At 36.1% G+C, this 26427-nt stretch overlaps 3 protein-coding genes and 2 pseudogenes across 3 annotated transcripts; all 5 read left to right on the forward strand.

Moving 5' to 3' along the window:
• Nucleotides 1-3716: 3716 nt before the first annotated feature.
• On the forward strand, nt 3717-5128 carry LOC110703781. Its single transcript, XM_021881563.1, has 3 exons — nt 3717-4334; nt 4426-4572; nt 4656-5128. The coding sequence occupies exons 1-3, from the start codon at nt 3717-3719 to the stop codon at nt 4977-4979; spliced, it is 1089 nt and encodes a 362-aa protein (XP_021737255.1). The 3' UTR covers nt 4980-5128.
• A 2477-nt stretch (nt 5129-7605) lies between these two features.
• LOC110703782 lies at nt 7606-10274 on the forward strand (annotated as a pseudogene).
• Nucleotides 10275-13270: 2996 nt separating this feature from the next.
• On the forward strand, nt 13271-17941 carry LOC110703775 (F-box/FBD/LRR-repeat protein At5g22660-like). Its single transcript, XM_021881561.1, has 3 exons — nt 13271-13327; nt 17298-17785; nt 17896-17941. The coding sequence occupies exons 1-3, from the start codon at nt 13271-13273 to the stop codon at nt 17939-17941; spliced, it is 591 nt and encodes a 196-aa protein (XP_021737253.1).
• Nucleotides 17942-17970: 29 nt separating this feature from the next.
• Nucleotides 17971-18837, forward strand: LOC110703783. Its single transcript, XM_021881564.1, has 3 exons — nt 17971-18181; nt 18273-18419; nt 18503-18837. The coding sequence occupies exons 1-3, from the start codon at nt 17984-17986 to the stop codon at nt 18824-18826; spliced, it is 669 nt and encodes a 222-aa protein (XP_021737256.1). The 5' UTR covers nt 17971-17983; the 3' UTR covers nt 18827-18837.
• A 1697-nt stretch (nt 18838-20534) lies between these two features.
• On the forward strand, nt 20535-23599 carry LOC110703784 (annotated as a pseudogene).
• Nucleotides 23600-26427: the final 2828 nt, after the last annotated feature.

The raw sequence follows: 26427 nt of genomic DNA on the forward strand, positions 1-26427 counted from the left end.
ATATATTCTAACACTTAGAAATGAGGAAATAGCTATAATTAGTCTATGTAAGGAGTCGTATGTATTGAACTTCTCATAGTAACTCGTTTGCACAAGCACACAACTACACAAATGACACACACAAGATGTCATTAATTTCATTTAATATAATCTTCTTATTTGCGTAGCGAACATCATATTCTTAGTAGAAATAATTTAGAAATGAGTACGTAACTATATAACTATATATTGATATGGTGTCTAAATTGAACTTAAGGTGATTTGAAATCGGGTCAGGTCAATAACAGGTTAGATTGAGTTCGAAATGGGTTAAGAACAATACGAGTTGAATTTGGGTCGAGTCAATAACAAGTCGTATTGATTTCGGGTTGGGTTAGTAACAGACCGGGTTGAATTTTGGGTCAAGTTAATAATAGGTCGGGTTAGTAACAGGTCGGGTTGAATTCGAGTCGGGTTAGTAACTGGTCGGGTTAAATTCGGGTTTAACGGGTTAAAACGGGTTTGGGTCGGGTTCGGTTCAGGTCAATAATTTACGGGTTATATTCAGGTCGGGTCATCTTCGGGTCGGTTCATGTTCGGGTTCGGGTCTCAAATACTCGGGTCTAGGGTTGGGTTCAAGTCGGGTCATATCGGGTTCGGGTCACCATTTTTTCGGGTTCAAACGGGTCAGTTAATAATCGGCTTCGGGTAAATTTTTTCGGTTCGGGTCAGCTTTTGACAACTCTAATTTTATGGAAATCAAATGTACAATTATGGGAATAATTAAAATAAAAATAACATGTGTTATACACATAACTTTATACCGAGTAGTTTAATTTCTTGAACCTTTTCAGGCATATCAGCTGGTAGACTACATTGTACGAAGTACAAATTAACTCATCATAATTCATTACTCTTGTGTTCGTAAGGTGACCTCCAAGGGTCATAAACTTTCCGTATTAGGAATTTTGGATAGTTGATGACAATGAGTCAACTCATTGACAGACACTTCAAGGATTTGATCATGTTGTGGTCCCGAATCCAACTCAATAAGTACGAGTACAAGTATTCAGTACTTCGTACTTTGTAGTTACGAGTAAATGTTAGATAAAGTTCTGACATTTGATGATGTTAGATTGAGTTCAAAAAGGCATGTTGTGGTCCCCTTTTTTAAAAATAATAAAGTAGAAATTGTTAAACCACGCCCACAAGACCACAATATTATTAATATTATTAAATTTATTTTTTTGGGTTTTTCTATATAGTAATCCTGTTAATTTCACTTTTCTACGTTGTGTTCTAACATATATCACTTTCTACACTGTAATCCTAATATACATTTTGTTTTCATACGGTAACCTTGCCGTTATTCAGCAAATTCCGTTAATGAGGTCCACTCGATTTGCGCGTTGGAAAACCTTCCGTTAAGCGTTTTGGAGCCTATTTCAGCCCTTGTGGGTACAAAATGAGCTCAGACTTGGCAAAAAATTACTTAAATGCCTCGTTTTGCTTATTAAGAAATGTCTCGACTTACGTGTTCACGTTTTAATACGCACAACGTAGTATTTACGGTAGTTCATTTATTTTAGGAAATTGTCCTTAAAAAAAAAAGAAAAAAAGGAAACTAGTTACTTCCTCCGTTAATGGTTATTTGCAACAATTGTACCGGTTGCGGAGGCCTAGGCGAAAGTTTTTAAACATGATTATTGAAATATAAGGGGCATATACTTAAGCACTAATCCAAATATAAAAAAAACCCACAATTAATTAAAATCACTAAACAACCAAACCCAGAACCCAGAATCACCACCACCACCGCCGAACCCACCGTAAACCACCACCACGTAAAACACCACCACCACCGAACCCACTGAAAACCCAGGCACCCACTGGAAACCACCACCAAACCCACTGAAAACTACCGTAAACCACCACCACCACCACCGAACCCACTGAAACTCCAGGCACCCACTGGAAACCACCACCAAACCCACTAAAACCCAATGAAAACAACCACCAAAATCCACTGACAACAACCACCAAAACCCCAAAAGCCCCAATTAAACCACCACGACCACGAATTGATGAATTAATTACAATTAAACCACCACCACCACGAAACCGAACACCACGCCACCCACTACCCTACGCAACCCAACACCACGCCACCGACCACCCTCAGAATCAACCACCACAAAACCTAGACCTAAACCCAGACCCACAATCACCGACACCTAGATCCACCCTCGAAACCCACAAAACCTAGATGAAGGAGGAGTGAGATTTTGATGATGAAGGAGGAGATCTAGACCACCACACGCCACCCAGAACCCACGAACCACCATCCACGCACCCACGAACCCACCGAAAGAAGATGATGAGAGATGATGATGACGATGAACTGAGAAGATGATGGTGATGAGAGATGATGATGACGATGAACTGAGAAGATGATGGTAATGAGAGATGATGACGATGAACTGGAAGATCGAATTGGAAGAAGATGAGAGATGAAGATGGAGGAGAGAGATGAAATCTGCCAAGATATCTGATTTGTTTGGAGGAAAAGCTTAGATAATTAAGTTCGATTAGGGTTGTAGATATGTGTAGTATTATGTGCTAATAATTTTTAAGTGAGGGTATTTTGGTCATTTTGACAGAAAATGTTACTAAATTAGGAAAGAAATAAGTTTGTTGCAATTAATAGTTAGCAACCGTTTTTTATAAATGTTGCAGATAACCGTTAACGCAGGTAGTATATGATTTACCCCGTAATAAACTAGTCATAGGTTTGGTTTCCTAGTAATCGTACAAGTAGTATTTATCTTGTTATTATATTAGTTTCCTGATGTTTTCGCTATTTAATCAAGTTCAATGGACATAAATTCCAAGTAACCTTCAAAAGTACATAAGATTAAAACTAAAATATAGGGGTTTCCATCAGATTTGAAGTCGAGGAATTTCTTTTTGATTTCAGCATTAATTTATTGGTCCGGATCGAAGTTTGTATAAAATCTAAAGGCATGGCCAACTCAAGTGTTCTGGGTCATCCTCTACTTCGTAATTTAAAGGTCAGTTTAGCTTTTATTGGTGTTTTTTTAACAACAAAATTGATAGTATTATGGTCACAATTTTGTGCTTTGAATCTAATTTATCGTATTATGGTTTTTATTTTTGTGCTTTGTTAGAAACAAAATCGAGGGTTGCCCCAAAAAAAATCGAGGGTTATGGTTAATTTTGATGCTTTGCAATGTATTCCAATTTAGGGTAACAGTTGTGTGCTTTGCAAATTACAATACGATTGATGGTATTATGGTTATAGTTTAATACTTTGCAACAAACAAATGATAGTATTATGATTAAAGTTTTGTTCTTTGCAACAAACAAAACTGATAGTATTATGATTAAATTTTTGTGCTTTGCAACATGATTTATGTTTTTTTTTTTTTCAATTGTGTTTGGAAAATTCAGCGATTCAAAAAAATTGAAGAGAAAGACCGGATTAGTGATTTGCCAGATGAACTCCTGTCAAATATTGTGGCAAGATTAACATTGAAGGAAGCAATAACTACTAGCATCCTTTCAAAGAGATGGGCTGATGTATGGGTATCATACCCTATTCTTGACTTTGGATTTCTTAAGAAAACCTATTATACTGAAGTACTTGTGCATAGAGTCAACAAAGTTTTGGAGAAATTTAATGGTGGAAAGTTGCATAAATTCAGGATTGTGCACCAATGTCTGAGAGATTTAAGTCTCATATTGATGAATGGATTTCCTTTGCAACTCGAAATCGTGTTTCTGAGCTTGAACTCGACTTCGGTGGTTGGCCTAGACATGAAGGTTTTGACAATTATCATGTTCCTCTCCATGTGTTTGCACGAGAAGAGATGATGTTATTAAATCGTTCCTCTCCCAATGTTAGAAGCTTTGTGTCTTTAAGAGATCTCCGACTTAGGTCTGTAAACCTTTCAGACCAAGTATTTGACATAATTTTATACAATTGTTCCTCTCTAGAAAATTTTCATTTGACGCATAATTGTGGGCTAGTTAATGCTAAGAATACAGCTCCTCACCTAAAGCTGAAATCACTGAAGCTGCAGGGTTGTTATGACTTAAATAAATTGGAACTTTTGGCCCCAAATCTTGTGTCATTCATGTATGAAGGAGGTTATAAGGTAAGATTATGTATTAAGGATGCTCCACAGCTTGCATCCCTGTGCCTATCAGTTGAAACTGGTTTAAAATCAGATATGCACCCGATATTTCCTAGAGGAAAAAACTTTATTTTCAACCAGTTCTCCTCTTATCTCCCTAAGCTGGAATCTATGGTTGTCTCAGTTGCTCTTTTTGAGGTAAGCAGAAGCAAATTCATTGAGCGTACTGATTTTTCTTATCTTTTGGCTACTTATGCTTACATGATGGATGGGTCTGTCATCTGTGCAGGATATGAGTAATTTTATGGAACTTTGTGTGTTTAGCAATCTAAAAACTCTGGCGTTGGATGCAAATTCATCTTCAATACGACTATGTTGCCAAGTAGCGGCTTTTATAATCAGTGCAGCCCCATACTTGGAGCTACTTGAGCTACATGTAAGTATTTCTTTCACATGTCAATCTGAATTCCCCTATTCCTGGTCCTAATTGATTTTATTTTTTCTTTGCGTGGCTTGTAGCTTTCACCAACAAGAGCTTCTCTCAAGGAAATGGAAGCACTAGAATTGCCGTCTATGTCTCCACATAAGAACCTTAAAGAGGTCAAGTTGTCTGGCTTTAGAGCCGATGTATATACCATAGACTTTCTTGCCTATCTTGTTGAATGCACCGATTCTCTCCAGAAGATTAATCTCAGTGCATATGCTACTGATAGGTCTGGAGATGAGTTGTTTGTGCAAAACCGTTTAAAATGGAGGGCAGATGAGGCTGAAAATTGCAAGATATGTGTGCAGGAACTCAGGAAAATATTGTATACAAATGTCCAGCTGATATTTCATGATTAGTAGTGGCTGAATTGTCCACTTATTTTTTTTTTATTATTTAACTAAAATATAAAAATACTGTAAATTTAGCATTTATTTGTGTTTTCTGCTTATAGAATTATGTAATCAGCCAGTGCCAAAATTGTTTCAATAATTACCCTTTTATATTATGGAGTTATATGCCATTTTCAAAATTATTTATCAGTTGAAAAGCATTCTGAAGTTTGAACTGAACTTTTAGATAAAGACACAAGGACAACATAATATAATTAGCAAAACACCCTTCTTATGTCCGAAATTATATCAAGGATGCAGAATGAGTTAACTAATTCTATCAGTTAAAACTTGTTTAGAATCAGATATGCATGCAATATTTCCTAGAGGAGAAAACATTTTTTTGAACCAGTTCTCTCCTCTTATCTCCTTAAGTTGGGAGTCTGTACTTGTCACGGTTACTCTCTTTAAGGTAAGCAGAAGCAAATTGATTTTGGCTTCTGAATTTTCTCATCTCTTTATCACATATCTTATGGATGGGTCTGTCATTTTTGCAGGATATGAGTAATCTTATTACTCAACTGTGTATTCAGAAATCTACAAAAATCTGGTGTTGGATGGATTTCTTGCATCTTCAATACGACGACTGTGCTGCCAAGTAGCTGCTTTTATAATCACTACTTGGAGGTACTTGAGCTATATGCAAGTATTTATTTCACATTTCAATCTGACCCCTAATCCTGCATTCGGTTTGCATGTGAATGCTGAATGGTATTCTCTTGACTTGATTAGTAGTAAGTGTAGTGGTTTAACAATGAACTATGCACTGGAATTGCCTTCCATGTCTATGCTGAAATTTCCAGGTATTGTGTGCTGCAATTCAAGACAGTTTTGCACCATAAATTATGTGCTAACATAAAAGGCTGTGACCAATTACCTTAATTTTCCAGCTTGAAACATTCATTTTAGACGTTATTATTCTTATTATACTAGATTATATTCGTATTTGCTACCTTTAAACATTAACTTCCACTAGTTTCACATAGAGTAAAACGATTATATATTCGTTATAATGAGTTTTGACAATAATTTTTTTTTTTTTTTTATTTTTTATAATTATGTCATGAATATAGGCCAAATCAATTCAAGCATTTGGGGTAAACTAAAAAACATAGATAATGCATATTCGGCCTAAGTAGGGGGTGCTAATCGAGTGAGTCGATCACGAGTTGAAGGGTGCTCGACTCAACTCGAATTTTTTTTACATGGGCTCAACTCGTGTTCGCTACTCGCTAAGCACATTAGTACTCGTATCGTCTAGTAGCTCGCGATATGCTCATTAAGGTTTTGGTCAATGTAAAATTATATCTATGCCTTTGTTTTTTCCCACTTTATATAAGTTTTCTTTTTATTTATCTATTATTAGAACTTTACTCATTAATTTTTTGATGATATAAATAAAACTCTTATTAAGTGTCAAATTTTTTTAATCATGAAAACCGTGTTTAAATTTTATATTTCTAAAAATATATTATCAAGTTGCTCACGAGCCTATCGAGTCGAGTCAGAGCTTGCCTTTAAATTCATGCTCGTTAACGTCTTGAGTCGAGCTGAACATGAGTCAGCCAACTGAAGTCAAATTTTTGACCGAGTTAAGTTCGAGTTGCTCGCGAGCTACTCAACTCAATTAGCACCCCTAGGTCTAGCCGAAAATCCAAAAAAATAAGGTCTGACCATCTAGATTCGAGTAAGCCAAATTTGAAAATTTCACCCGTATAACGTATCAACATCCTAATTTCTCATAACCGTTACTCTTTTTTTTTTTCTTCAAAAAAAAGGAACTCAAAAACCGCTAATTGATGTTGAGAAACACTATAATTTCTTCTAAATAAGTAAATAACAACAACCACTACCGACATGGTAGATCGAATGATCGATTGAGAAAAAATAATTTTAAAATTTCCGTCAAAAAATTCCCCAAACCCAAAATCATCTTCTTCACTCTCACTCTCATTTTACACTCAAATACACCTTTTCTCTGATAATTGCAAAAACCCAGATTCTGAAATTCGGGTTTGAATCATCCATTGAAAAGGGTATATTGAGATCTCTGAAGAAGTGCAACAATGGCGGTTGCTGAGAGAGGAGGAAGAGGTGGGTCCGGGTCGGGTTTGATGGGTATACGAAGCATAATGTCATACCCGATATTCCGTCATATTCTCTCTCCTCTTCCTTGCTACTCTTAACTCTTCTTCACATCTTCTTATCCATCTTCTTCAGATCCTGTATGTTTTCTTTACTCTTGAAAGTTGCTGCCTTTTTTTATTGTTCTTATTGATTTTATGATTTATGATGCTGTTTTTGTGCTTGTTACATGATTTTATTAGCTCATTGAATTTGTTGGATTTTGTTTTTTTTTTTAAATTTTTTTTTACTTTTTTAGAATCAGATTCTGTTAATTTAGACAGTAGTGAGTGATTATGTAGGGAAAATAATTCATTTAATTGAAATTGAGTTTCTTTTCTTTTAAATAGTGTACATTGAACTGACTATGAAGACTGAGCTTGTTCTCTGTTAATGGGTGGGATTTTGCAGTAGAATGTGTTTGAGGAATATTTGGAAAAAATTGCTGGATAGATTTGTTTAAGGGGAATGTTAGGGTTTGTTTAATTGTTTTCTCTCCTATAGTTTAGAATGGATTAATGGAGGGAGTGGAATTTTGATGTGAAAATGGTATGTAGTTTTGTAGGATAAACATGAACCTAGCTTGCTCTCGTCTCCTGTATGTTTTATTATCGCGGCTAGATAAATTGGTGGCTGTTGGAATTTGTACAGATTATGGAGATTGGAATTGGATTTTTTCTTATGATTTGGTGGCTGAAACTGGAATTGCCAACAATTGGATTGCATTTATTCATCGGTCATTTTTAGCTTTGAAGTTAGATCCGCTGAGAACTAGGCTGGACTTGATTTACAAACAAGCCCGTGATCATTTCATGCTTGTTAATTAATGCCTATGCTGCCTATGCACAACAGCTGAAACTCGGGGTAGCTAAAGTTTTTTGATGAGTTAGCCCAGAATTTTTAAAAATACGTTGTCTAAACTAGCTTGCTGTGCTGCTTTGTTTGAGACTAAAGGCACTGTGGATGAGGATGTCTTGAGGCAATTTGAGAAGGAAGTGAAGGTTGCAAGGTTGATGATTGATTGCTGAAGTGAAAGAGTCGTATGACAATCAATTAAATTGCACCACAATGTTTATGAGCAGTTTGTTAAAGCGAAAAACGAACGGTGCAATTACAAGCTACATTGCTGCGAAATCTGTGCCTAAAAGTTAGCATTCTCTTGCTTGAGGTTTGTTGTAGAGAGATTTGCCCAAGTATCAGGATGAAGAGCCGAAACCTGAGTTTTGAGGACCCAACCTTGTATCATTATGCGATATACTCAGAGATTGTCATTGCTGTATCAGTTGTTATGTATTCAGTGGTGAAGAATGCAAAAGAGCCATGGAAGCATGTTTTCCATGTGGTGATAGATAGGAAGATTGTTGCGGCAATGAAGGTTTGGTTCAAGATGAGACTTTGCACAGGGGGAGCCCATGTTGAAGTGAAACCAATGGAAGACTTTCAGTGTCTGAGGATAAGCATTCACCAACAAGACCAGCCAAAAAAAAAAAAAAAGACCAGACAAAGCGAACCCATCTTATGGACCATTGCTTAGACTGGTTGAATCAGCAAAGTCACAAACTCATGACTCTGAGAACCAGGCATTAAATGCTACTAAAGATACCAAGTAGTTGCCGATGCTCAATCATTTCTGATTTTACTTGCCCCAGATGTATCCTGACCTGCACCATATTGTGCTTTTGGACGGTGATGTTGAGGTTCAGAAAGATTTGACTGATTTATGGAACATTGATCTAGATGGTAAGGTGAATGGTGCTGTTGAGAGTTACTTTGGGTCCTTCCATGGGTACTCATAGTACTTGAACTTCTTTCATAATCTAATTCGGGAGGACTTCAACCCCAAAGCCTGTGCAAGTGTGCATGGGCTTATGGGATGAACATATTTGGTCGGATGCTTAGCTTGGAGGCGTGAGAAATGCACAGAGCAGTACCATTAGTATTACTGGCAGAACTTGGTATGATTATGTCTCCCTTCTGAGCTTTGTGTATTTTACTTCAATATTTATATTTCTATGCTAATGCTCAAGTGTCTTGAGCTGGATCCTCTTTTGACTTCATTGCTCACATGATGTTTTCTAGAATGAAGACCATATCATGTGACAGCAAGGAACCCTTCCAGCTTGCTTGGCTACATTCTACTCGAAAACAAAGACATTTGACAAATCCTGACATGTCCTTGGGATTGGTTATAATCCTAGTGTGAGAATTACTAATGCAGCAGTCATGCATTTTAGTGGGAGCATGAAGCCTTGGCTTGATATTGAAAATGAATCAATAGAAGGAGCTATGGAGCAAGTATGTGGATAATGACATGGAATTCGTGCAGATGTGCAATTTTGGCCTGTAAGTGTTTACAATTCCCCTATTTCAGAAACAAGGTAATTAAAAAGTTTTAAATAGTCAAAGGTTCATCCAAGTTACTCGTACATGTTTGTTCTGCTTGCAAACCCCTCAGAAAAGTTTAGTTATGCTAACTCCATTCTTTTATTTCCATACCATAATGGTCTTACCCTGCTTGGATAATTATATATACAGATTTACGGATTGTATATTTGTAAAGACATGTGAGTGGATTTGCAAATATGTATACACCAATTTTTACCAGTGATTATGATTGCCTTGCTGTTAGTTCTTCTTAGTTGTATGTAAATGACTTTACAATAGCATAACAATTTAGATGTAAATGTAAACACCCTGATGTAAATGCATTCTTTATGCTGTGTTGAAGGAATTATCTTACTAATCTCAGTAGCATTAACAATTTCAACTAAGATATATGAACCAAGTAAGTAGATCACATAAAGCTATAGTCTATCATACTTATCTCCACATCCCACTTTGATAATCACCGCTCCTACACCCTTGGAACATAGAGTATGATCTCCCTCTTCTTTTCTTTGGGCGCATTCTCTTCTTTAGTAGCTTTTGCTTCGTTGGTGGAATTATCTTCCTCTGGTAAATAGCTTTTTACAATAGTTGCAGTCTCTTTACTAGCTGGGATCAGAACATAATCGTACTCCATGTTATTTTTCTCTACAGTTTTTTTGTCATCTTCACTTCGAATCATGCACATTCTGTGGGCTGCTAGAAGTTCCTTTGCTTCAACATAAAATTTTAATGAAGTTTCCATATTTTTCTGAGATGCATAAATGAGCTCCTGAATTATCTCCTCTTTTTCCTGCATAAAAACATTAGTTACTCATAATCAACACACTGATCGACAAGGGCAACATTCAAACACACAATATTTTTGTTGTAACCTGTTCTTCCATAGTGGTGGCAAGATTTATTACCTGTTCTTCCAGGGTAGAGTCAAGACTTGCTGCATCAGGTATTTCTTCTTGAGATAGTCTCATGGCCTCATTTGCCATGAGCAACTTTGAAGTTACTTGCATTGCAATATTCATTTCTTCAGGAGTGGCCCATCGTAAACTACGCACTATTCCCTCTTTAATATTAGCTTTAATGAGTTCCTGAATTCTCCTCTCTTTTTCCTGCATAAAAACATAAGTTACCCATAATTAACACAATGATCAACAAGGGCAACATTCAAACACACTATATTTTTGTCGTAACCTGTTCACCTGTTCTTCCCTAGTGGTGGCAAGACTTATAACCTGTTCTTCCTGGGTAGAGTCAAAACTTGCTGCATCAGGTAGTGCTATTTGCACCGGATCCACATGTAGAAAGATACCTGTTAAATCGTTCTCAAGGTTGAGCTTTTGCTTTTTGAAGGGCATGTTTTTTTCAATTCTGATTATTGTTCTCAATACCCCTGCATGATGAAATACTAGTTTGGAGGCTTGACTGAAGGAACAGCACCTTTGATCGCCGAGGTCACAAATCAAATTAATCTGACAACAATAACTCCTCCTTCCTCCAGCGTCATCAAATCGAAACTTGTCATCGATTTCAGACAAATCAGAAGAGTGGCATACAAATTTTAAGGTACGATCATTAGCCAAGTACAGGTTTCTATTTTGTTTTTTGCAGCCTGGCATGTCAATGCGACTGTATAGGTAATAGTCTCCTGACCCGTCTTCAGCGGGTATGAACTCTGTTTCAAATGCGCTCTTCTCAGGATCTATGTACGGGTATATACGACCATCCTCTTCGCTCCATGGCCCTGCATTGTGCACCACCATTACAGCTTAATTTATTCATTAGGATTAGGATAAATAGATTTATGAAAATTTTAATTTTATTATTATATTAATTATTATTATTATTATTATTATCAACACCATACCAGTATAAAATCTGAGCTTAGCGATTCCCAAGCAACCACACTTGCAGTCAGGGATATGCTCATCAGTCTCTGCACTGATTCCATCTGCATGCAATGATTAATATTTAAACATCTGTTGTCAAATCTAAATTTTTAAATTAATAAATAAACAATTTATTTTTAAAAAAAAAGTCTTACGTCATACCAATTTTGAAACTATACGGATGATGATTGTACTGAGCAGCTTCAGGTGAACCAGAAACATTTACAACCTTAGGTCTACGAAACATAACTGAAGCACTTTTAACCCCAACAATCAATATTCTACATACTCCATCAATTAATTTCTGATCAACTAGTACTTCACTGAAATCAGAGCATTCGTAGATCTTAATGGTAACTGCATAATGCCTCTCGAGGTCTTTCTTGGATATGAGGTTGTGTAAAACCCGTTTCGCAATACCTCGAAAATAGACCTCCTTGCGGTGTTGGTTCTTTTCGACTACCAAGTCATTTGCATTAACCCCCGGCATATCTAGACGAATGTAATACCCATTTCTGATTTTCTTGATAGTGTATGCTCCTTTAGGTCCTTGAAGCTGATTAACTTGCAGTGGGTGAAATTCTTTTGATGTGTCTTCAATGCATTAATCAAAGATTTTAGTTAATCAATGCATTAATCAAAGATTTTAGTTAATCAATGCATTAATCAAAGATGTTAGTTAATCAATGCATTAATCAAAGATTTTAGTTAATACGGAGTATGCTTAAGAAACATTTTACTTTCAAGAAATTTGTTAGAGTGTGTAAATCTGTGTAGTATTCTTTACAATTCAATTCTTCAGTTTTGTATTAACAAGATAAAAAGCAAAGAATTACTAAACGCAAAGAAAATGAATTCAAACTAAGTAATCATACCATCGAGTATTATTAAGTCAGCCATTAGTTTTGAGTTTTTGCTTTTCTTCTCCGATAAAATCGCTCTTCCCAACGCACTTTTGTGTTTGTTTTTGCTTTTGATCTTTGTAATTTTAGTTTCTGTTTTTTTCTTTTTATATAGATGAATTGTCAGAAGTAAATATTTATACTGTTTGAGATAGTAGTTTAGTTAGTTACAAAGAAAAATTAACATAAAATATAATGTTTTTTTTGTTTTTTTAATTGAGTCAATGCACGTCTACACACATAGGAAAGAGAGTAAAAGAGGGATAATAAAATATAAATATCAAATGTGAGTAGGGGTAAATTGGACATTTGGTGTGAACAAATGCAAAAGGTGTATGAGAGTGGTGTAATTGATTTGCAACTTCTGTGAAAGGAAGTTAGAGAGATGGAGTGGAAAAAAGTACAATGTAAGTGGATAATTCAAGGGTAAATTAGAAAGTTCAATGAATAAAATTTAAAAAAATGAGGATAATGGTGTTTATGTACTATCCAAAAATAGAAAGAGGCTTAACATTTTTTTGAGTCTCTAAAATATGAAAACAAGAATTATAATGTGACTATGTGAGACGGAGGGAGTACTAGTTTAATTAGTTCGCTCTGTGTTCACTGGCCTCACTACATGGCTGTAGGAGTACTAGTTTAGTAAGAAAGTGTAGACGTCAAAGAAAAAAAAGGGGGAGAGAGGAGTGTGTGTCATTAATTTTTAAATAGAAAAAGTACTCGATTTGGTTAAAAGTTAAACCCATTCGTGTTAACTAATTAATAATTGTACTAATTGGTTGTTGGTGTAATGGTGATTGAGGCTGCACTTGGTAGGGATGACCGCGTGTTCGATCCCTCACAGCAACAATTGGGAGGGGACTGAAACCTAACCACTCAGAACTGAGCCCGAATCCGAATTAGCCCAAAGGGTGAAGTGGGTGGAACAACAAAAACAAAAAACTAATTAATAATTGCTATAATGCGTACATATATCATATACAAAGTAGATAGATTTTATGCAGAGCTGTCAATTCGGGTAAACGGGTCGGGTTTGGGTTGGGTTAGCGTGGGTCAGGTCAATTCGGGTTAATGTCGTAACCTATGCGGGTCGGGTTCGGGTTGGGTCATGGTTGAGTCGGGTCACGTCGGGTCATACATCTTATCGGGTTTGGGTCGGGTTACATTCGGGTCGGGTAAATAATAGGTCGAGTTTAATTCGGGTTTTTAAGGGTTAAAACGAGTTAGGGTCATTCTCGGGTTCGAGTCGGGTTCGGCTCAAGTCAATAATTTGCAGGTTATAATCAGGTCGGGTCATTATCGGGTTCGGTTCAAGCCAATAATTTGCGGGGTATAATCAGGTGGGGTCATTTACAACTCGGGTCATGTTCGGGTTCGGGTACATAGAGTAGTTTTAGCCTTACAAAGTTACGACTTTACGAGTAACTTAGAATATATTTAGCATATATTCTCTAATTATTGTATATATCTTTATTTAGCTAGTCAATATCTACTATAATAAAGATGTATACAATATAATTAGAGAATATATGCTAAATATATTCTAACACTTAGAAATGAGGAAATAGCTATAATTAGTCTATGTAAGGAGTCGTATGTATTGAACTTCTCATAGTAACTCGTTTGCACAAGCACACAACTACACAAATGACACACACAAGATGTCATTAATTTCATTTAATATAATCTTCTTATTTGCGTAGCGAACATCATATTCTTAGTAGAAATAATTTAGAAATGAGTACGTAACTATATAACTATATATTGATATGGTGTCTAAATTGAACTTAAGGTGATTTGAAATCGGGTCAGGTCAATAACAGGTTAGATTGAGTTCGAAATGGGTTAAGAACAATACGAGTTGAATTTGGGTCGAGTCAATAACAAGTCGTATTGATTTCGGGTTGGGTTAGTAACAGACCGGGTTGAATTTTGGGTCAAGTTAATAATAGGTCGGGTTAGTAACAGGTCGGGTTGAATTCGAGTCGGGTTAGTAACTGGTCGGGTTAAATTCGGGTTTAACGGGTTAAAACGGGTTTGGGTCGGGTTCGGTTCAGGTCAATAATTTACGGGTTATATTCAGGTCGGGTCATCTTCGGGTCGGTTCATGTTCGGGTTCGGGTCTCAAATACTCGGGTCTAGGGTTGGGTTCAAGTCGGGTCATATCGGGTTCGGGTCACCATTTTTTCGGGTTCAAACGGGTCAGTTAATAATCGGCTTCGGGTAAATTTTTTCGGTTCGGGTCAGCTTTTGACAACTCTAATTTTATGGAAATCAAATGTACAATTATGGGAATAATTAAAATAAAAATAACATGTGTTATACACATAACTTTATACCGAGTAGTTTAATTTCTTGAACCTTTTCAGGCATATCAGCTGGTAGACTACATTGTACGAAGTACAAATTAACTCATCATAATTCATTACTCTTGTGTTCGTAAGGTGACCTCCAAGGGTCATAAACTTTCCGTATTAGGAATTTTGGATAGTTGATGACAATGAGTCAACTCATTGACAGACACTTCAAGGATTTGATCATGTTGTGGTCCCGAATCCAACTCAATAAGTACGAGTACAAGTATTCAGTACTTCGTACTTTGTAGTTACGAGTAAATGTTAGATAAAGTTCTGACATTTGATGATGTTAGATTGAGTTCAAAAAGGCATGTTGTGGTCCCCTTTTTTAAAAATAATAAAGTAGAAATTGTTAAACCACGCCCACAAGACCACAATATTATTAATATTATTAAATTTATTTTTTTGGGTTTTTCTATATAGTAATCCTGTTAATTTCACTTTTCTACGTTGTGTTCTAACATATATCACTTTCTACACTGTAATCCTAATATACATTTTGTTTTCATACGGTAACCTTGCCGTTATTCAGCAAATTCCGTTAATGAGGTCCACTCGATTTGCGCGTTGGAAAACCTTCCGTTAAGCGTTTTGGAGCCTATTTCAGCCCTTGTGGGTACAAAATGAGCTCAGACTTGGCAAAAAATTACTTAAATGCCTCGTTTTGCTTATTAAGAAATGTCTCGACTTACGTGTTCACGTTTTAATACGCACAACGTAGTATTTACGGTAGTTCATTTATTTTAGGAAATTGTCCTTAAAAAAAAAAAGAAAAAAAGGAAACTAGTTACTTCCTCCGTTAATGGTTATTTGCAACAATTGTACCGGTTGCGGAGGCCTAGGCGAAAGTTTTTAAACATGATTATTGAAATATAAGGGGCATATACTTAAGCACTAATCCAAATATAAAAAAAACCCACAATTAATTAAAATCACTAAACAACCAAACCCAGAACCCAGAATCACCACCACCACCGCCGAACCCACCGTAAACCACCACCACGTAAAACACCACCACCACCGAACCCACTGAAAACCCAGGCACCCACTGGAAACCACCACCAAACCCACTGAAAACTACCGTAAACCACCACCACCACCACCGAACCCACTGAAACTCCAGGCACCCACTGGAAACCACCACCAAACCCACTAAAACCCAATGAAAACAACCACCAAAATCCACTGACAACAACCACCAAAACCCCAAAAGCCCCAATTAAACCACCACGACCACGAATTGATGAATTAATTACAATTAAACCACCACCACCACGAAACCGAACACCACGCCACCCACTACCCTACGCAACCCAACACCACGCCACCGACCACCCTCAGAATCAACCACCACAAAACCTAGACCTAAACCCAGACCCACAATCACCGACACCTAGATCCACCCTCGAAACCCACAAAACCTAGATGAAGGAGGAGTGAGATTTTGATGATGAAGGAGGAGATCTAGACCACCACACGCCACCCAGAACCCACGAACCACCATCCACGCCACCCACGAACCCACCGAAAGAAGATGATGAGAGATGATGATGACGATGAACTGAGAAGATGATGGTGATGAGAGATGATGATGACGATGAACTGAGAAGATGATGGTAATGAGAGATGATGACGATGAACTGGAAGATCGAATTGGAAGAAGATGAGAGATGAAGATGGAGGAGAGAGATGAAATCTGCCAAGATATCTGATTTGTTTGGAGGAAAAGCTTAGATAATTAAGTTCGATTAGGGTTGTAGATATGTGTAGTATTATGTGCTAATAATTTTTAAGTGAGGGTATTTTGGTCATTTTGACAGAAAATGTTACTAAATTAGGAAAGAAATAAGTTTGTTGCAATTAATAGTTAGCAACCGTTTTTTATAAATGTTGCAGATAACCGTTAACGCAGGTAGTATATGATTTACCCCGTAATAAACTAGTCATAGGTTTGGTTTCCTAGTAATCGTACAAGTAGTATTTATCTTGTTATTATATTAGTTTCCTGATGTTTTCGCTATTTAATCAAGTTCAATGGACATAAATTCCAAGTAACCTTCAAAAGTACATAAGATTAAAACTAAAATATAGGGGTTTCCATCAGATTTGAAGTCGAGGAATTTCTTTTTGATTTCAGCATTAATTTATTGGTCCGGATCGAAGTTTGTATAAAATCTAAAGGCATGGCCAACTCAAGTGTTCTGGGTCATCCTCTACTTCGTAATTTAAAGGTCAGTTTAGCTTTTATTGGTGTTTTTTAACAACAAAATTGATAGTATTATGGTCACAATTTTGTGCTTTGAATCTAATTTATCGTATTATGGTTTTATTTTTGTGCTTTGTTAGAAACAAAATCGAGGGTTGCCCCAAAAAAAAATCGAGGGTTATGGTTAATTTTGATGCTTTGCAATGTATTCCAATTTAGGGTAACAGTTGTGTGCTTTGCAAATTACAATACGATTGATGGTATTATGGTTATAGTTTAATACTTTGCAACAAACAAATGATAGTATTATGATTAAAGTTTTGTTCTTTGCAACAAACAAAACTGATAGTATTATGATTAAATTTTTGTGCTTTGCAACATGATTTATGTTTTTTTTTTTTTTCAATTGTGTTTGGAAAATTCAGCGATTCAAAAAAATTGAAGAGAAAGACCGGATTAGTGATTTGCCAGATGAACTCCTGTCAAATATTGTGGCAAGATTAACATTGAAGGAAGCAATAACTACTAGCATCCTTTCAAAGAGATGGGCTGATGTATGGGTATCATACCCTATTCTTGACTTTGGATTTCTTAAGAAAACCTATTATACTGAAGTACTTGTGCATAGAGTCAACAAAGTTTTGGAGAAATTTAATGGTGGAAAGTTGCATAAATTCAGGATTGTGCACCCAATGTCTGAGAGATTTAAGTCTCATATTGATGAATGGATTTCCTTTGCAACTCGAAATCGTGTTTCTGAGCTTGAACTCGACTTCGGTGGTTGGCCTAGACATGAAGGTTTTGACAATTATCATGTTCCTCTCCATGTGTTTGCACGAGAAGAGATGATGTTATTAAATCGTTCCTCTCCCAATGTTAGAAGCTTTGTGTCTTTAAGAGATCTCCGACTTAGGTCTGTAAACCTTTCAGACCAAGTATTTGACATAATTTTATACAATTGTTCCTCTCTAGAAAATTTTCATTTGACGCATAATTGTGGGCTAGTTAATGCTAAGAATACAGCTCCTCACCTAAAGCTGAAATCACTGAAGCTGCAGGGTTGTTATGACTTAAATAAATTGGAACTTTTGGCCCAAATCTTGTGTCATTCATGTATGAAGGAGGTTATAAGGTAAGATTATGTATTAAGGATGCTCCACAGCTTGCATCCCTGTGCCTATCAGTTGAAACTGGTTTAAAATCAGATATGCACCCGATATTTCCTAGAGGAAAAAACTTTATTTTCAACCAGTTCTCCTCTTATCTCCCTAAGCTGGAATCTATGGTTGTCTCAGTTGCTCTTTTTGAGGTAAGCAGAAGCAAATTCATTGAGCGTACTGATTTTTCTTATCTTTTGGCTACTTATGCTTACATGATGGATGGGTCTGTCATCTGTGCAGGATATGAGTAATTTTATGGAACTTTGTGTGTTTAGCAATCTAAAAACTCTGGCGTTGGATGCAAATTCATCTTCAATACGACTATGTTGCCAAGTAGCGGCTTTTATAATCAGTGCAGCCCCATACTTGGAGCTACTTGAGCTACATGTAAGTATTTCTTTCACATGTCAATCTGAATTCCCCTATTCCTGGTCCTAATTGATTTTATTTTTTCTTTGCGTGGCTTGTAGCTTTCACCAACAAGAGCTTCTCTCAAGGAAATGGAAGCACTAGAATTGCCGTCTATGTCTCCACATAAGAACCTTAAAGAGGTCAAGTTGTCTGGCTTTAGAGCCGATGTATATACCATAGACTTTCTTGCCTATCTTGTTGAATGCACCGATTCTCTCCAGAAGATTAATCTCAGTGCATATGCTACTGATAGGTCTGGAGATGAGTTGTTTGTGCAAAACCGTTTAAAATGGAGGGCAGATGAGGCTGAAAATTGCAAGATATGTGTGCAGGAACTCAGGAAAATATTGTATACAAATGTCCAGCTGATATTTCATGATTAGTAGTGGCTGAATTGTCCACTTATTTTTTTTTATTATTTAACTAAAATATAAAAATACTGTAAATTTAGCATTTATTTGTGTTTTCTGCTTATAGAATTATGTAATCAGCCAGTGCCAAAATTGTTTCAATAATTACCCTTTTATATTATGGAGTTATATGCCATTTTCAAAATTATTTATCAGTTGAAAAGCATTCTGAAGTTTGAACTGAACTTTTAGATAAAGACACAAGGACAACATAATATAATTAGCAAAACACCCTTCTTATGTCCGAAATTATATCAAGGATGCAGAATGAGTTAACTAATTCTATCAGTTAAAACTTGTTTAGAATCAGATATGCATGCAATATTTCCTAGAGGAGAAAACATTTTTTGAACCAGTTCTCTCCTCTTATCTCCTTAAGTTGGGAGTCTGTACTTGTCACGGTTACTCTCTTTAAGGTAAGCAGAAGCAAATTGATTTTGGCTTCTGAATTTTCTCATCTCTTTATCACATATCTTATGGATGGGTCTGTCATTTTTGCAGGATATGAGTAATCTTATTACTCAACTGTGTATTCAGAAATCTACAAAAATCTGGTGTTGGATGGATTTCTTGCATCTTCAATACGACGACTGTGCTGCCAAGTAGCTGCTTTTATAATCACTACTTGGAGGTACTTGAGCTATATGCAAGTATTTATTTCACATTTCAATCTGACCCCTAATCCTGCATTCGGTTTGCATGTGAATGCTGAATGGTATTCTCTTGACTTGATTAGTAGTAAGTGTAGTGGTTTAACAATGAACTATGCACTGGAATTGCCTTCCATGTCTATGCTGAAATTTCCAGGTATTGTGTGCTGCAATTCAAGACAGTTTTGCACCATAAATTATGTGCTAACATAAAAGGCTGTGACCAATTACCTTAATTTTCCAGCTTGAAACATTCATTTTAGACGTTATTATTCTTATTATACTAGATTATATTCGTATTTGCTACCTTTAAACATTAACTTCCACTAGTTTCACATAGAGTAAAACGATTATATATTCGTTATAATGAGTTTTGACAATAATTTTTTTTTTTTTTATTTTTTATAATTATGTCATGAATATAGGCCAAATCAATTCAAGCATTTGGGGTAAACTAAAAAAACATAGATAATGCATATTCGGCCTAAGTAGGGGGTGCTAATCGAGTGAGTCGATCACGAGTTGAAGGGTGCTCGACTCAACTCGAATTTTTTTTACATGGGCTCAACTCGTGTTCGCTACTCGCTAAGCACATTAGTACTCGTATCGTCTAGTAGCTCGCGATATGCTCATTAAGGTTTTGGTCAATGTAAAATTATATCTATGCCTTTGTTTTTCCCACTTTATATAAGTTTTCTTTTTATTTATCTATTATTAGAACTTTACTCATTAATTTTTTGATGATATAAATAAACTCTTATTAAGTGTCAAATTTTTTTAATCATGAAAACCGTGTTTAAATTTTATATTTCTAAAATATATTATCAAGTTGCTCACGAGCCTATCGAGTCGAGTCAGAGCTTGCCTTTAAATTCATGCTCGTTAACGTCTTGAGTCGAGCTGAACATGAGTCAGCCAACTGAAGTCAAATTTTGACCGAGTTAAGTTCGAGTTGCTCGCGAGCTACTCAACTCAATTAGCACCCCTAGGTCTAGCCGAAAATCCAAAAAATAAGGTCTGACCATCTAGATTCGAGTAAGCCAAATTTGAAATTTCACCCGTATAACGTATCAACATCCTAATTTCTCATAACCGTTACTCTTTTTTTTTTTCTTCAAAAAAAAGGAACTCAAAACCGCTAATTGATGTTGAGAAACACTATAATTTCTTCTAAATAAGTAAATAACAACAACCACTACCGACATGGTAGATCGAATGATCGATTGAGAAAAATAATTTTAAATTTCCGTCAAAAATTCCCCAAACCCAAAATCATCTTCTTCACTCTCACTCTCATTTTACACTCAAATACACCTTTTCTCTGATAATTGCAAAAACCCAGATTCTGAAATTCGGGTTTGAATCATCCATTGAAAAGGGTATATTGAGATCTCTGAAGAAGTGCAACAATGGCGGTTGCTGAGAGAGGAGGAAGAGGTGGGTCCGGGTCGGGTTTGATGGGTATACGAAGCATAATGTCATACCCGATATTCCGTCATATTCTCTCTCCTCTTCCTTGCTACTCTTAACTCTTCTTCACATCTTCTTATCCATCTTCTTCAGATCCTGTATGTTTTCTTTACTCTTGAAAGTTGCTGCCTTTTTTTATTGTTCTTATTGATTTTATGATTTATGATGCTGTTTTTGTGCTTGTTACATGATTTTATTAGCTCATTGAATTTGTTGGATTTTGTTTTTTTTTTTAAATTTTTTTTTACTTTTTAGAATCAGATTCTGTTAATTTAGACAGTAGTGAGTGATTATGTAGGGAAAATAATTCATTTAATTGAAATTGAGTTTCTTTTCTTTTAAATAGTGTACATTGAACTGACTATGAAGACTGAGCTTGTTCTCTGTTAATGGGTGGGATTTTGCAGTAGAATGTGTTTGAGGAATATTTGGAAAAAATTGCTGGATAGATTTGTTAAGGGGAATGTTAGGGTTTGTTTAATTGTTTTCTCTCCTATAGTTTAGAATGGATTAATGGAGGGAGTGGAATTTTGATGTGAAAATGGTATGTAGTTTTGTAGGATAAACATGAACCTAGCTTGCTCTCGTCTCCTGTATGTTTTATTATCGCGGCTAGATAAATTGGTGGCTGTTGGAATTTGTACAGATTATGGAGATTGGAATTGGATTTTTTCTTATGATTTGGTGGCTGAAACTGGAATTGCCAACAATTGGATTGCATTTATTCATCGGTCATTTTTAGCTTTGAAGTTAGATCCGCTGAGAACTAGGCTGGACTTGATTTACAAACAAGCCCGTGATCATTTCATGCTTGTTAATTAATGCCTATGCTGCCTATGCACAACAGCTGAAACTCGGGGTAGCTAAAGTTTTTTGATGAGTTAGCCCAGAATTTTTAAAAATACGTTGTCTAAACTAGCTTGCTGTGCTGCTTTGTTTGAGACTAAAGGCACTGTGGATGAGGATGTCTTGAGGCAATTTGAGAAGGAAGTGAAGGTTGCAAGGTTGATGATTGATTGCTGAAGTGAAAGAGTCGTATGACAATCAATTAAATTGCACCACAATGTTTATGAGCAGTTTGTTAAAGCGAAAAACGAACGGTGCAATTACAAGCTACATTGCTGCGAAATCTGTGCCTAAAAGTTAGCATTCTCTTGCTTGAGGTTTGTTGTAGAGAGATTTGCCCAAGTATCAGGATGAAGAGCCGAAACCTGAGTTTGAGGACCCAACCTTGTATCATTATGCGATATACTCAGAGATTGTCATTGCTGTATCAGTTGTTATGTATTCAGTGGTGAAGAATGCAAAAGAGCCATGGAAGCATGTTTTCCATGTGGTGATAGATAGGAAGATTGTTGCGGCAATGAAGGTTTGGTTCAAGATGAGACTTTGCACAGGGGGAGCCCATGTTGAAGTGAAACCAATGGAAGACTTTCAGTGTCTGAGGATAAGCATTCACCAACAAGACCAGCCAAAAAAAAAAAAAAAGACCAGACAAAGCGAACCCATCTTATGGACCATTGCTTAGACTGGTTGAATCAGCAAAGTCACAAACTCATGACTCTGAGAACCAGGCATTAAATGCTACTAAAGATACCAAGTAGTTGCCGATGCTCAATCATTTCTGATTTTACTTGCCCCAGATGTATCCTGACCTGCACCATATTGTGCTTTTGGACGGTGATGTTGAGGTTCAGAAAGATTTGACTGATTTATGGAACATTGATCTAGATGGTAAGGTGAATGGTGCTGTTGAGAGTTACTTTGGGTCCTTCCATGGGTACTCATAGTACTTGAACTTCTTTCATAATCTAATTCGGGAGGACTTCAACCCCAAAGCCTGTGCAAGTGTGCATGGGCTTATGGGATGAACATATTTGGTCGGATGCTTAGCTTGGAGGCGTGAGAAATGCACAGAGCAGTACCATTAGTATTACTGGCAGAACTTGGTATGATTATGTCTCCCTTCTGAGCTTTGTGTATTTTACTTCAATATTTATATTTCTATGCTAATGCTCAAGTGTCTTGAGCTGGATCCTCTTTTGACTTCATTGCTCACATGATGTTTTCTAGAATGAAGACCATATCATGTGACAGCAAGGAACCCTTCCAGCTTGCTTGGCTACATTCTACTCGAAAACAAAGACATTTGACAAATCCTGACATGTCCTTGGGATTGGTTATAATCCTAGTGTGAGAATTACTAATGCAGCAGTCATGCATTTTAGTGGGAGCATGAAGCCTTGGCTTGATATTGAAAATGAATCAATAGAAGGAGCTATGGAGCAAGTATGTGGATAATGACATGGAATTCGTGCAGATGTGCAATTTTGGCCTGTAAGTGTTTACAATTCCCCTATTTCAGAAACAAGGTAATTAAAAAGTTTTAAATAGTCAAAGGTTCATCCAAGTTACTCGTACATGTTTGTTCTGCTTGCAAACCCCTCAGAAAAGTTTAGTTATGCTAACTCCATTCTTTTATTTCCATACCATAATGGTCTTACCCTGCTTGGATAATTATATATACAGATTTACGGATTGTATATTTGTAAAGACATGTGAGTGGATTTGCAAATATGTATACACCAATTTTTACCAGTGATTATGATTGCCTTGCTGTTAGTTCTTCTTAGTTGTATGTAAATGACTTTACAATAGCATAACAATTTAGATGTAAATGTAAACACCCTGATGTAAATGCATTCTTTATGCTGTGTTGAAGGAATTATCTTACTAATCTCAGTAGCATTAACAATTTCAACTAAGATATATGAACCAAGTAAGTAGATCACATAAAGCTATAGTCTATCATACTTATCTCCACATCCCACTTTGATAATCACCGCTCCTACACCCTTGGAACATAGAGTATGATCTCCCTCTTCTTTTCTTTGGGCGCATTCTCTTCTTTAGTAGCTTTTGCTTCGTTGGTGGAATTATCTTCCTCTGGTAAATAGCTTTTTACAATAGTTGCAGTCTCTTTACTAGCTGGGATCAGAACATAATCGTACTCCATGTTATTTTTCTCTACAGTTTTTTTTGTCATCTTCACTTCGAATCATGCACATTCTGTGGGCTGCTAGAAGTTCCTTTGCTTCAACATAAAATTTTAATGAAGTTTCCATATTTTTCTGAGATGCATAAATGAGCTCCTGAATTATCTCCTCTTTTTCCTGCATAAAAACATTAGTTACTCATAATCAACACACTGATCGACAAGGGCAACATTCAAACACACAATATTTTTGTTGTAACCTGTTCTTCCATAGTGGTGGCAAGATTTATTACCTGTTCTTCCAGGGTAGAGTCAAGACTTGCTGCATCAGGTATTTCTTCTTGAGATAGTCTCATGGCCTCATTTGCCATGAGCAACTTTGAAGTTACTTGCATTGCAATATTCATTTCTTCAGGAGTGGCCCATCGTAAACTACGCACTATTCCCTCTTTAATATTAGCTTTAATGAGTTCCTGAATTCTCCTCTCTTTTTCCTGCATAAAAACATAAGTTACCCATAATTAACACAATGATCAACAAGGGCAACATTCAAACACACTATATTTTTGTCGTAACCTGTTCACCTGTTCTTCCCTAGTGGTGGCAAGACTTATAACCTGTTCTTCCTGGGTAGAGTCAAAACTTGCTGCATCAGGTAGTGCTATTTGCACCGGATCCACATGTAGAAAGATACCTGTTAAATCGTTCTCAAGGTTGAGCTTTTGCTTTTTGAAGGGCATGTTTTTTTCAATTCTGATTATTGTTCTCAATACCCCTGCATGATGAAATACTAGTTTGGAGGCTTGACTGAAGGAACAGCACCTTTGATCGCCGAGGTCACAAATCAAATTAATCTGACAACAATAACTCCTCCTTCCTCCAGCGTCATCAAATCGAAACTTGTCATCGATTTCAGACAAATCAGAAGAGTGGCATACAAATTTTAAGGTACGATCATTAGCCAAGTACAGGTTTCTATTTTGTTTTTTGCAGCCTGGCATGTCAATGCGACTGTATAGGTAATAGTCTCCTGACCCGTCTTCAGCGGGTATGAACTCTGTTTCAAATGCGCTCTTCTCAGGATCTATGTACGGGTATATACGACCATCCTCTTCGCTCCATGGCCCTGCATTGTGCACCACCATTACAGCTTAATTTATTCATTAGGATTAGGATAAATAGATTTATGAAAATTTTAATTTTATTATTATATTAATTATTATTATTATTATTATTATCAACACCATACCAGTATAAAATCTGAGCTTAGCGATTCCCAAGCAACCACACTTGCAGTCAGGGATATGCTCATCAGTCTCTGCACTGATTCCATCTGCATGCAATGATTAATATTTAAACATCTGTTGTCAAATCTAAATTTTTAAATTAATAAATAAACAATTTATTTTTAAAAAAAAAAGTCTTACGTCATACCAATTTTGAAACTATACGGATGATGATTGTACTGAGCAGCTTCAGGTGAACCAGAAACATTTACAACCTTAGGTCTACGAAACATAACTGAAGCACTTTTAACCCCAACAATCAATATTCTACATACTCCATCAATTAATTTCTGATCAACTAGTACTTCACTGAAATCAGAGCATTCGTAGATCTTAATGGTAACTGCATAATGCCTCTCGAGGTCTTTCTTGGATATGAGGTTGTGTAAAACCCGTTTCGCAATACCTCGAAAATAGACCTCCTTGCGGTGTTGGTTCTTTTCGACTACCAAGTCATTTGCATTAACCCCCGGCATATCTAGACGAATGTAATACCCATTTCTGATTTTCTTGATAGTGTATGCTCCTTTAGGTCCTTGAAGCTGATTAACTTGCAGTGGGTGAAATTCTTTTGATGTGTCTTCAATGCATTAATCAAAGATTTTAGTTAATCAATGCATTAATCAAAGATTTTAGTTAATCAATGCATTAATCAAAGATGTTAGTTAATCAATGCATTAATCAAAGATTTTAGTTAATACGGAGTATGCTTAAGAAACATTTTACTTTCAAGAAATTTGTTAGAGTGTGTAAATCTGTGTAGTATTCTTTACAATTCAATTCTTCAGTTTTGTATTAACAAGATAAAAAGCAAAGAATTACTAAACGCAAAGAAAATGAATTCAAACTAAGTAATCATACCATCGAGTATTATTAAGTCAGCCATTAGTTTTGAGTTTTTGCTTTTCTTCTCCGATAAAATCGCTCTTCCCAACGCACTTTTGTGTTTGTTTTTGCTTTTGATCTTTGTAATTTTAGTTTCTGTTTTTTTTCTTTTTATATAGATGAATTGTCAGAAGTAAATATTTATACTGTTTGAGATAGTAGTTTAGTTAGTTACAAAGAAAAATTAACATAAAATATAATGTTTTTTTGTTTTTTTAATTGAGTCAATGCACGTCTACACACATAGGAAAGAGAGTAAAAGAGGGATAATAAAATATAAATATCAAA

Source organism: Chenopodium quinoa, unplaced genomic scaffold, assembly GCF_001683475.1.
Source record: "Chenopodium quinoa cultivar QQ74 unplaced genomic scaffold, ASM168347v1, whole genome shotgun sequence".
NCBI classification, from domain to species: domain Eukaryota; kingdom Viridiplantae; phylum Streptophyta; class Magnoliopsida; order Caryophyllales; family Amaranthaceae; genus Chenopodium; species Chenopodium quinoa.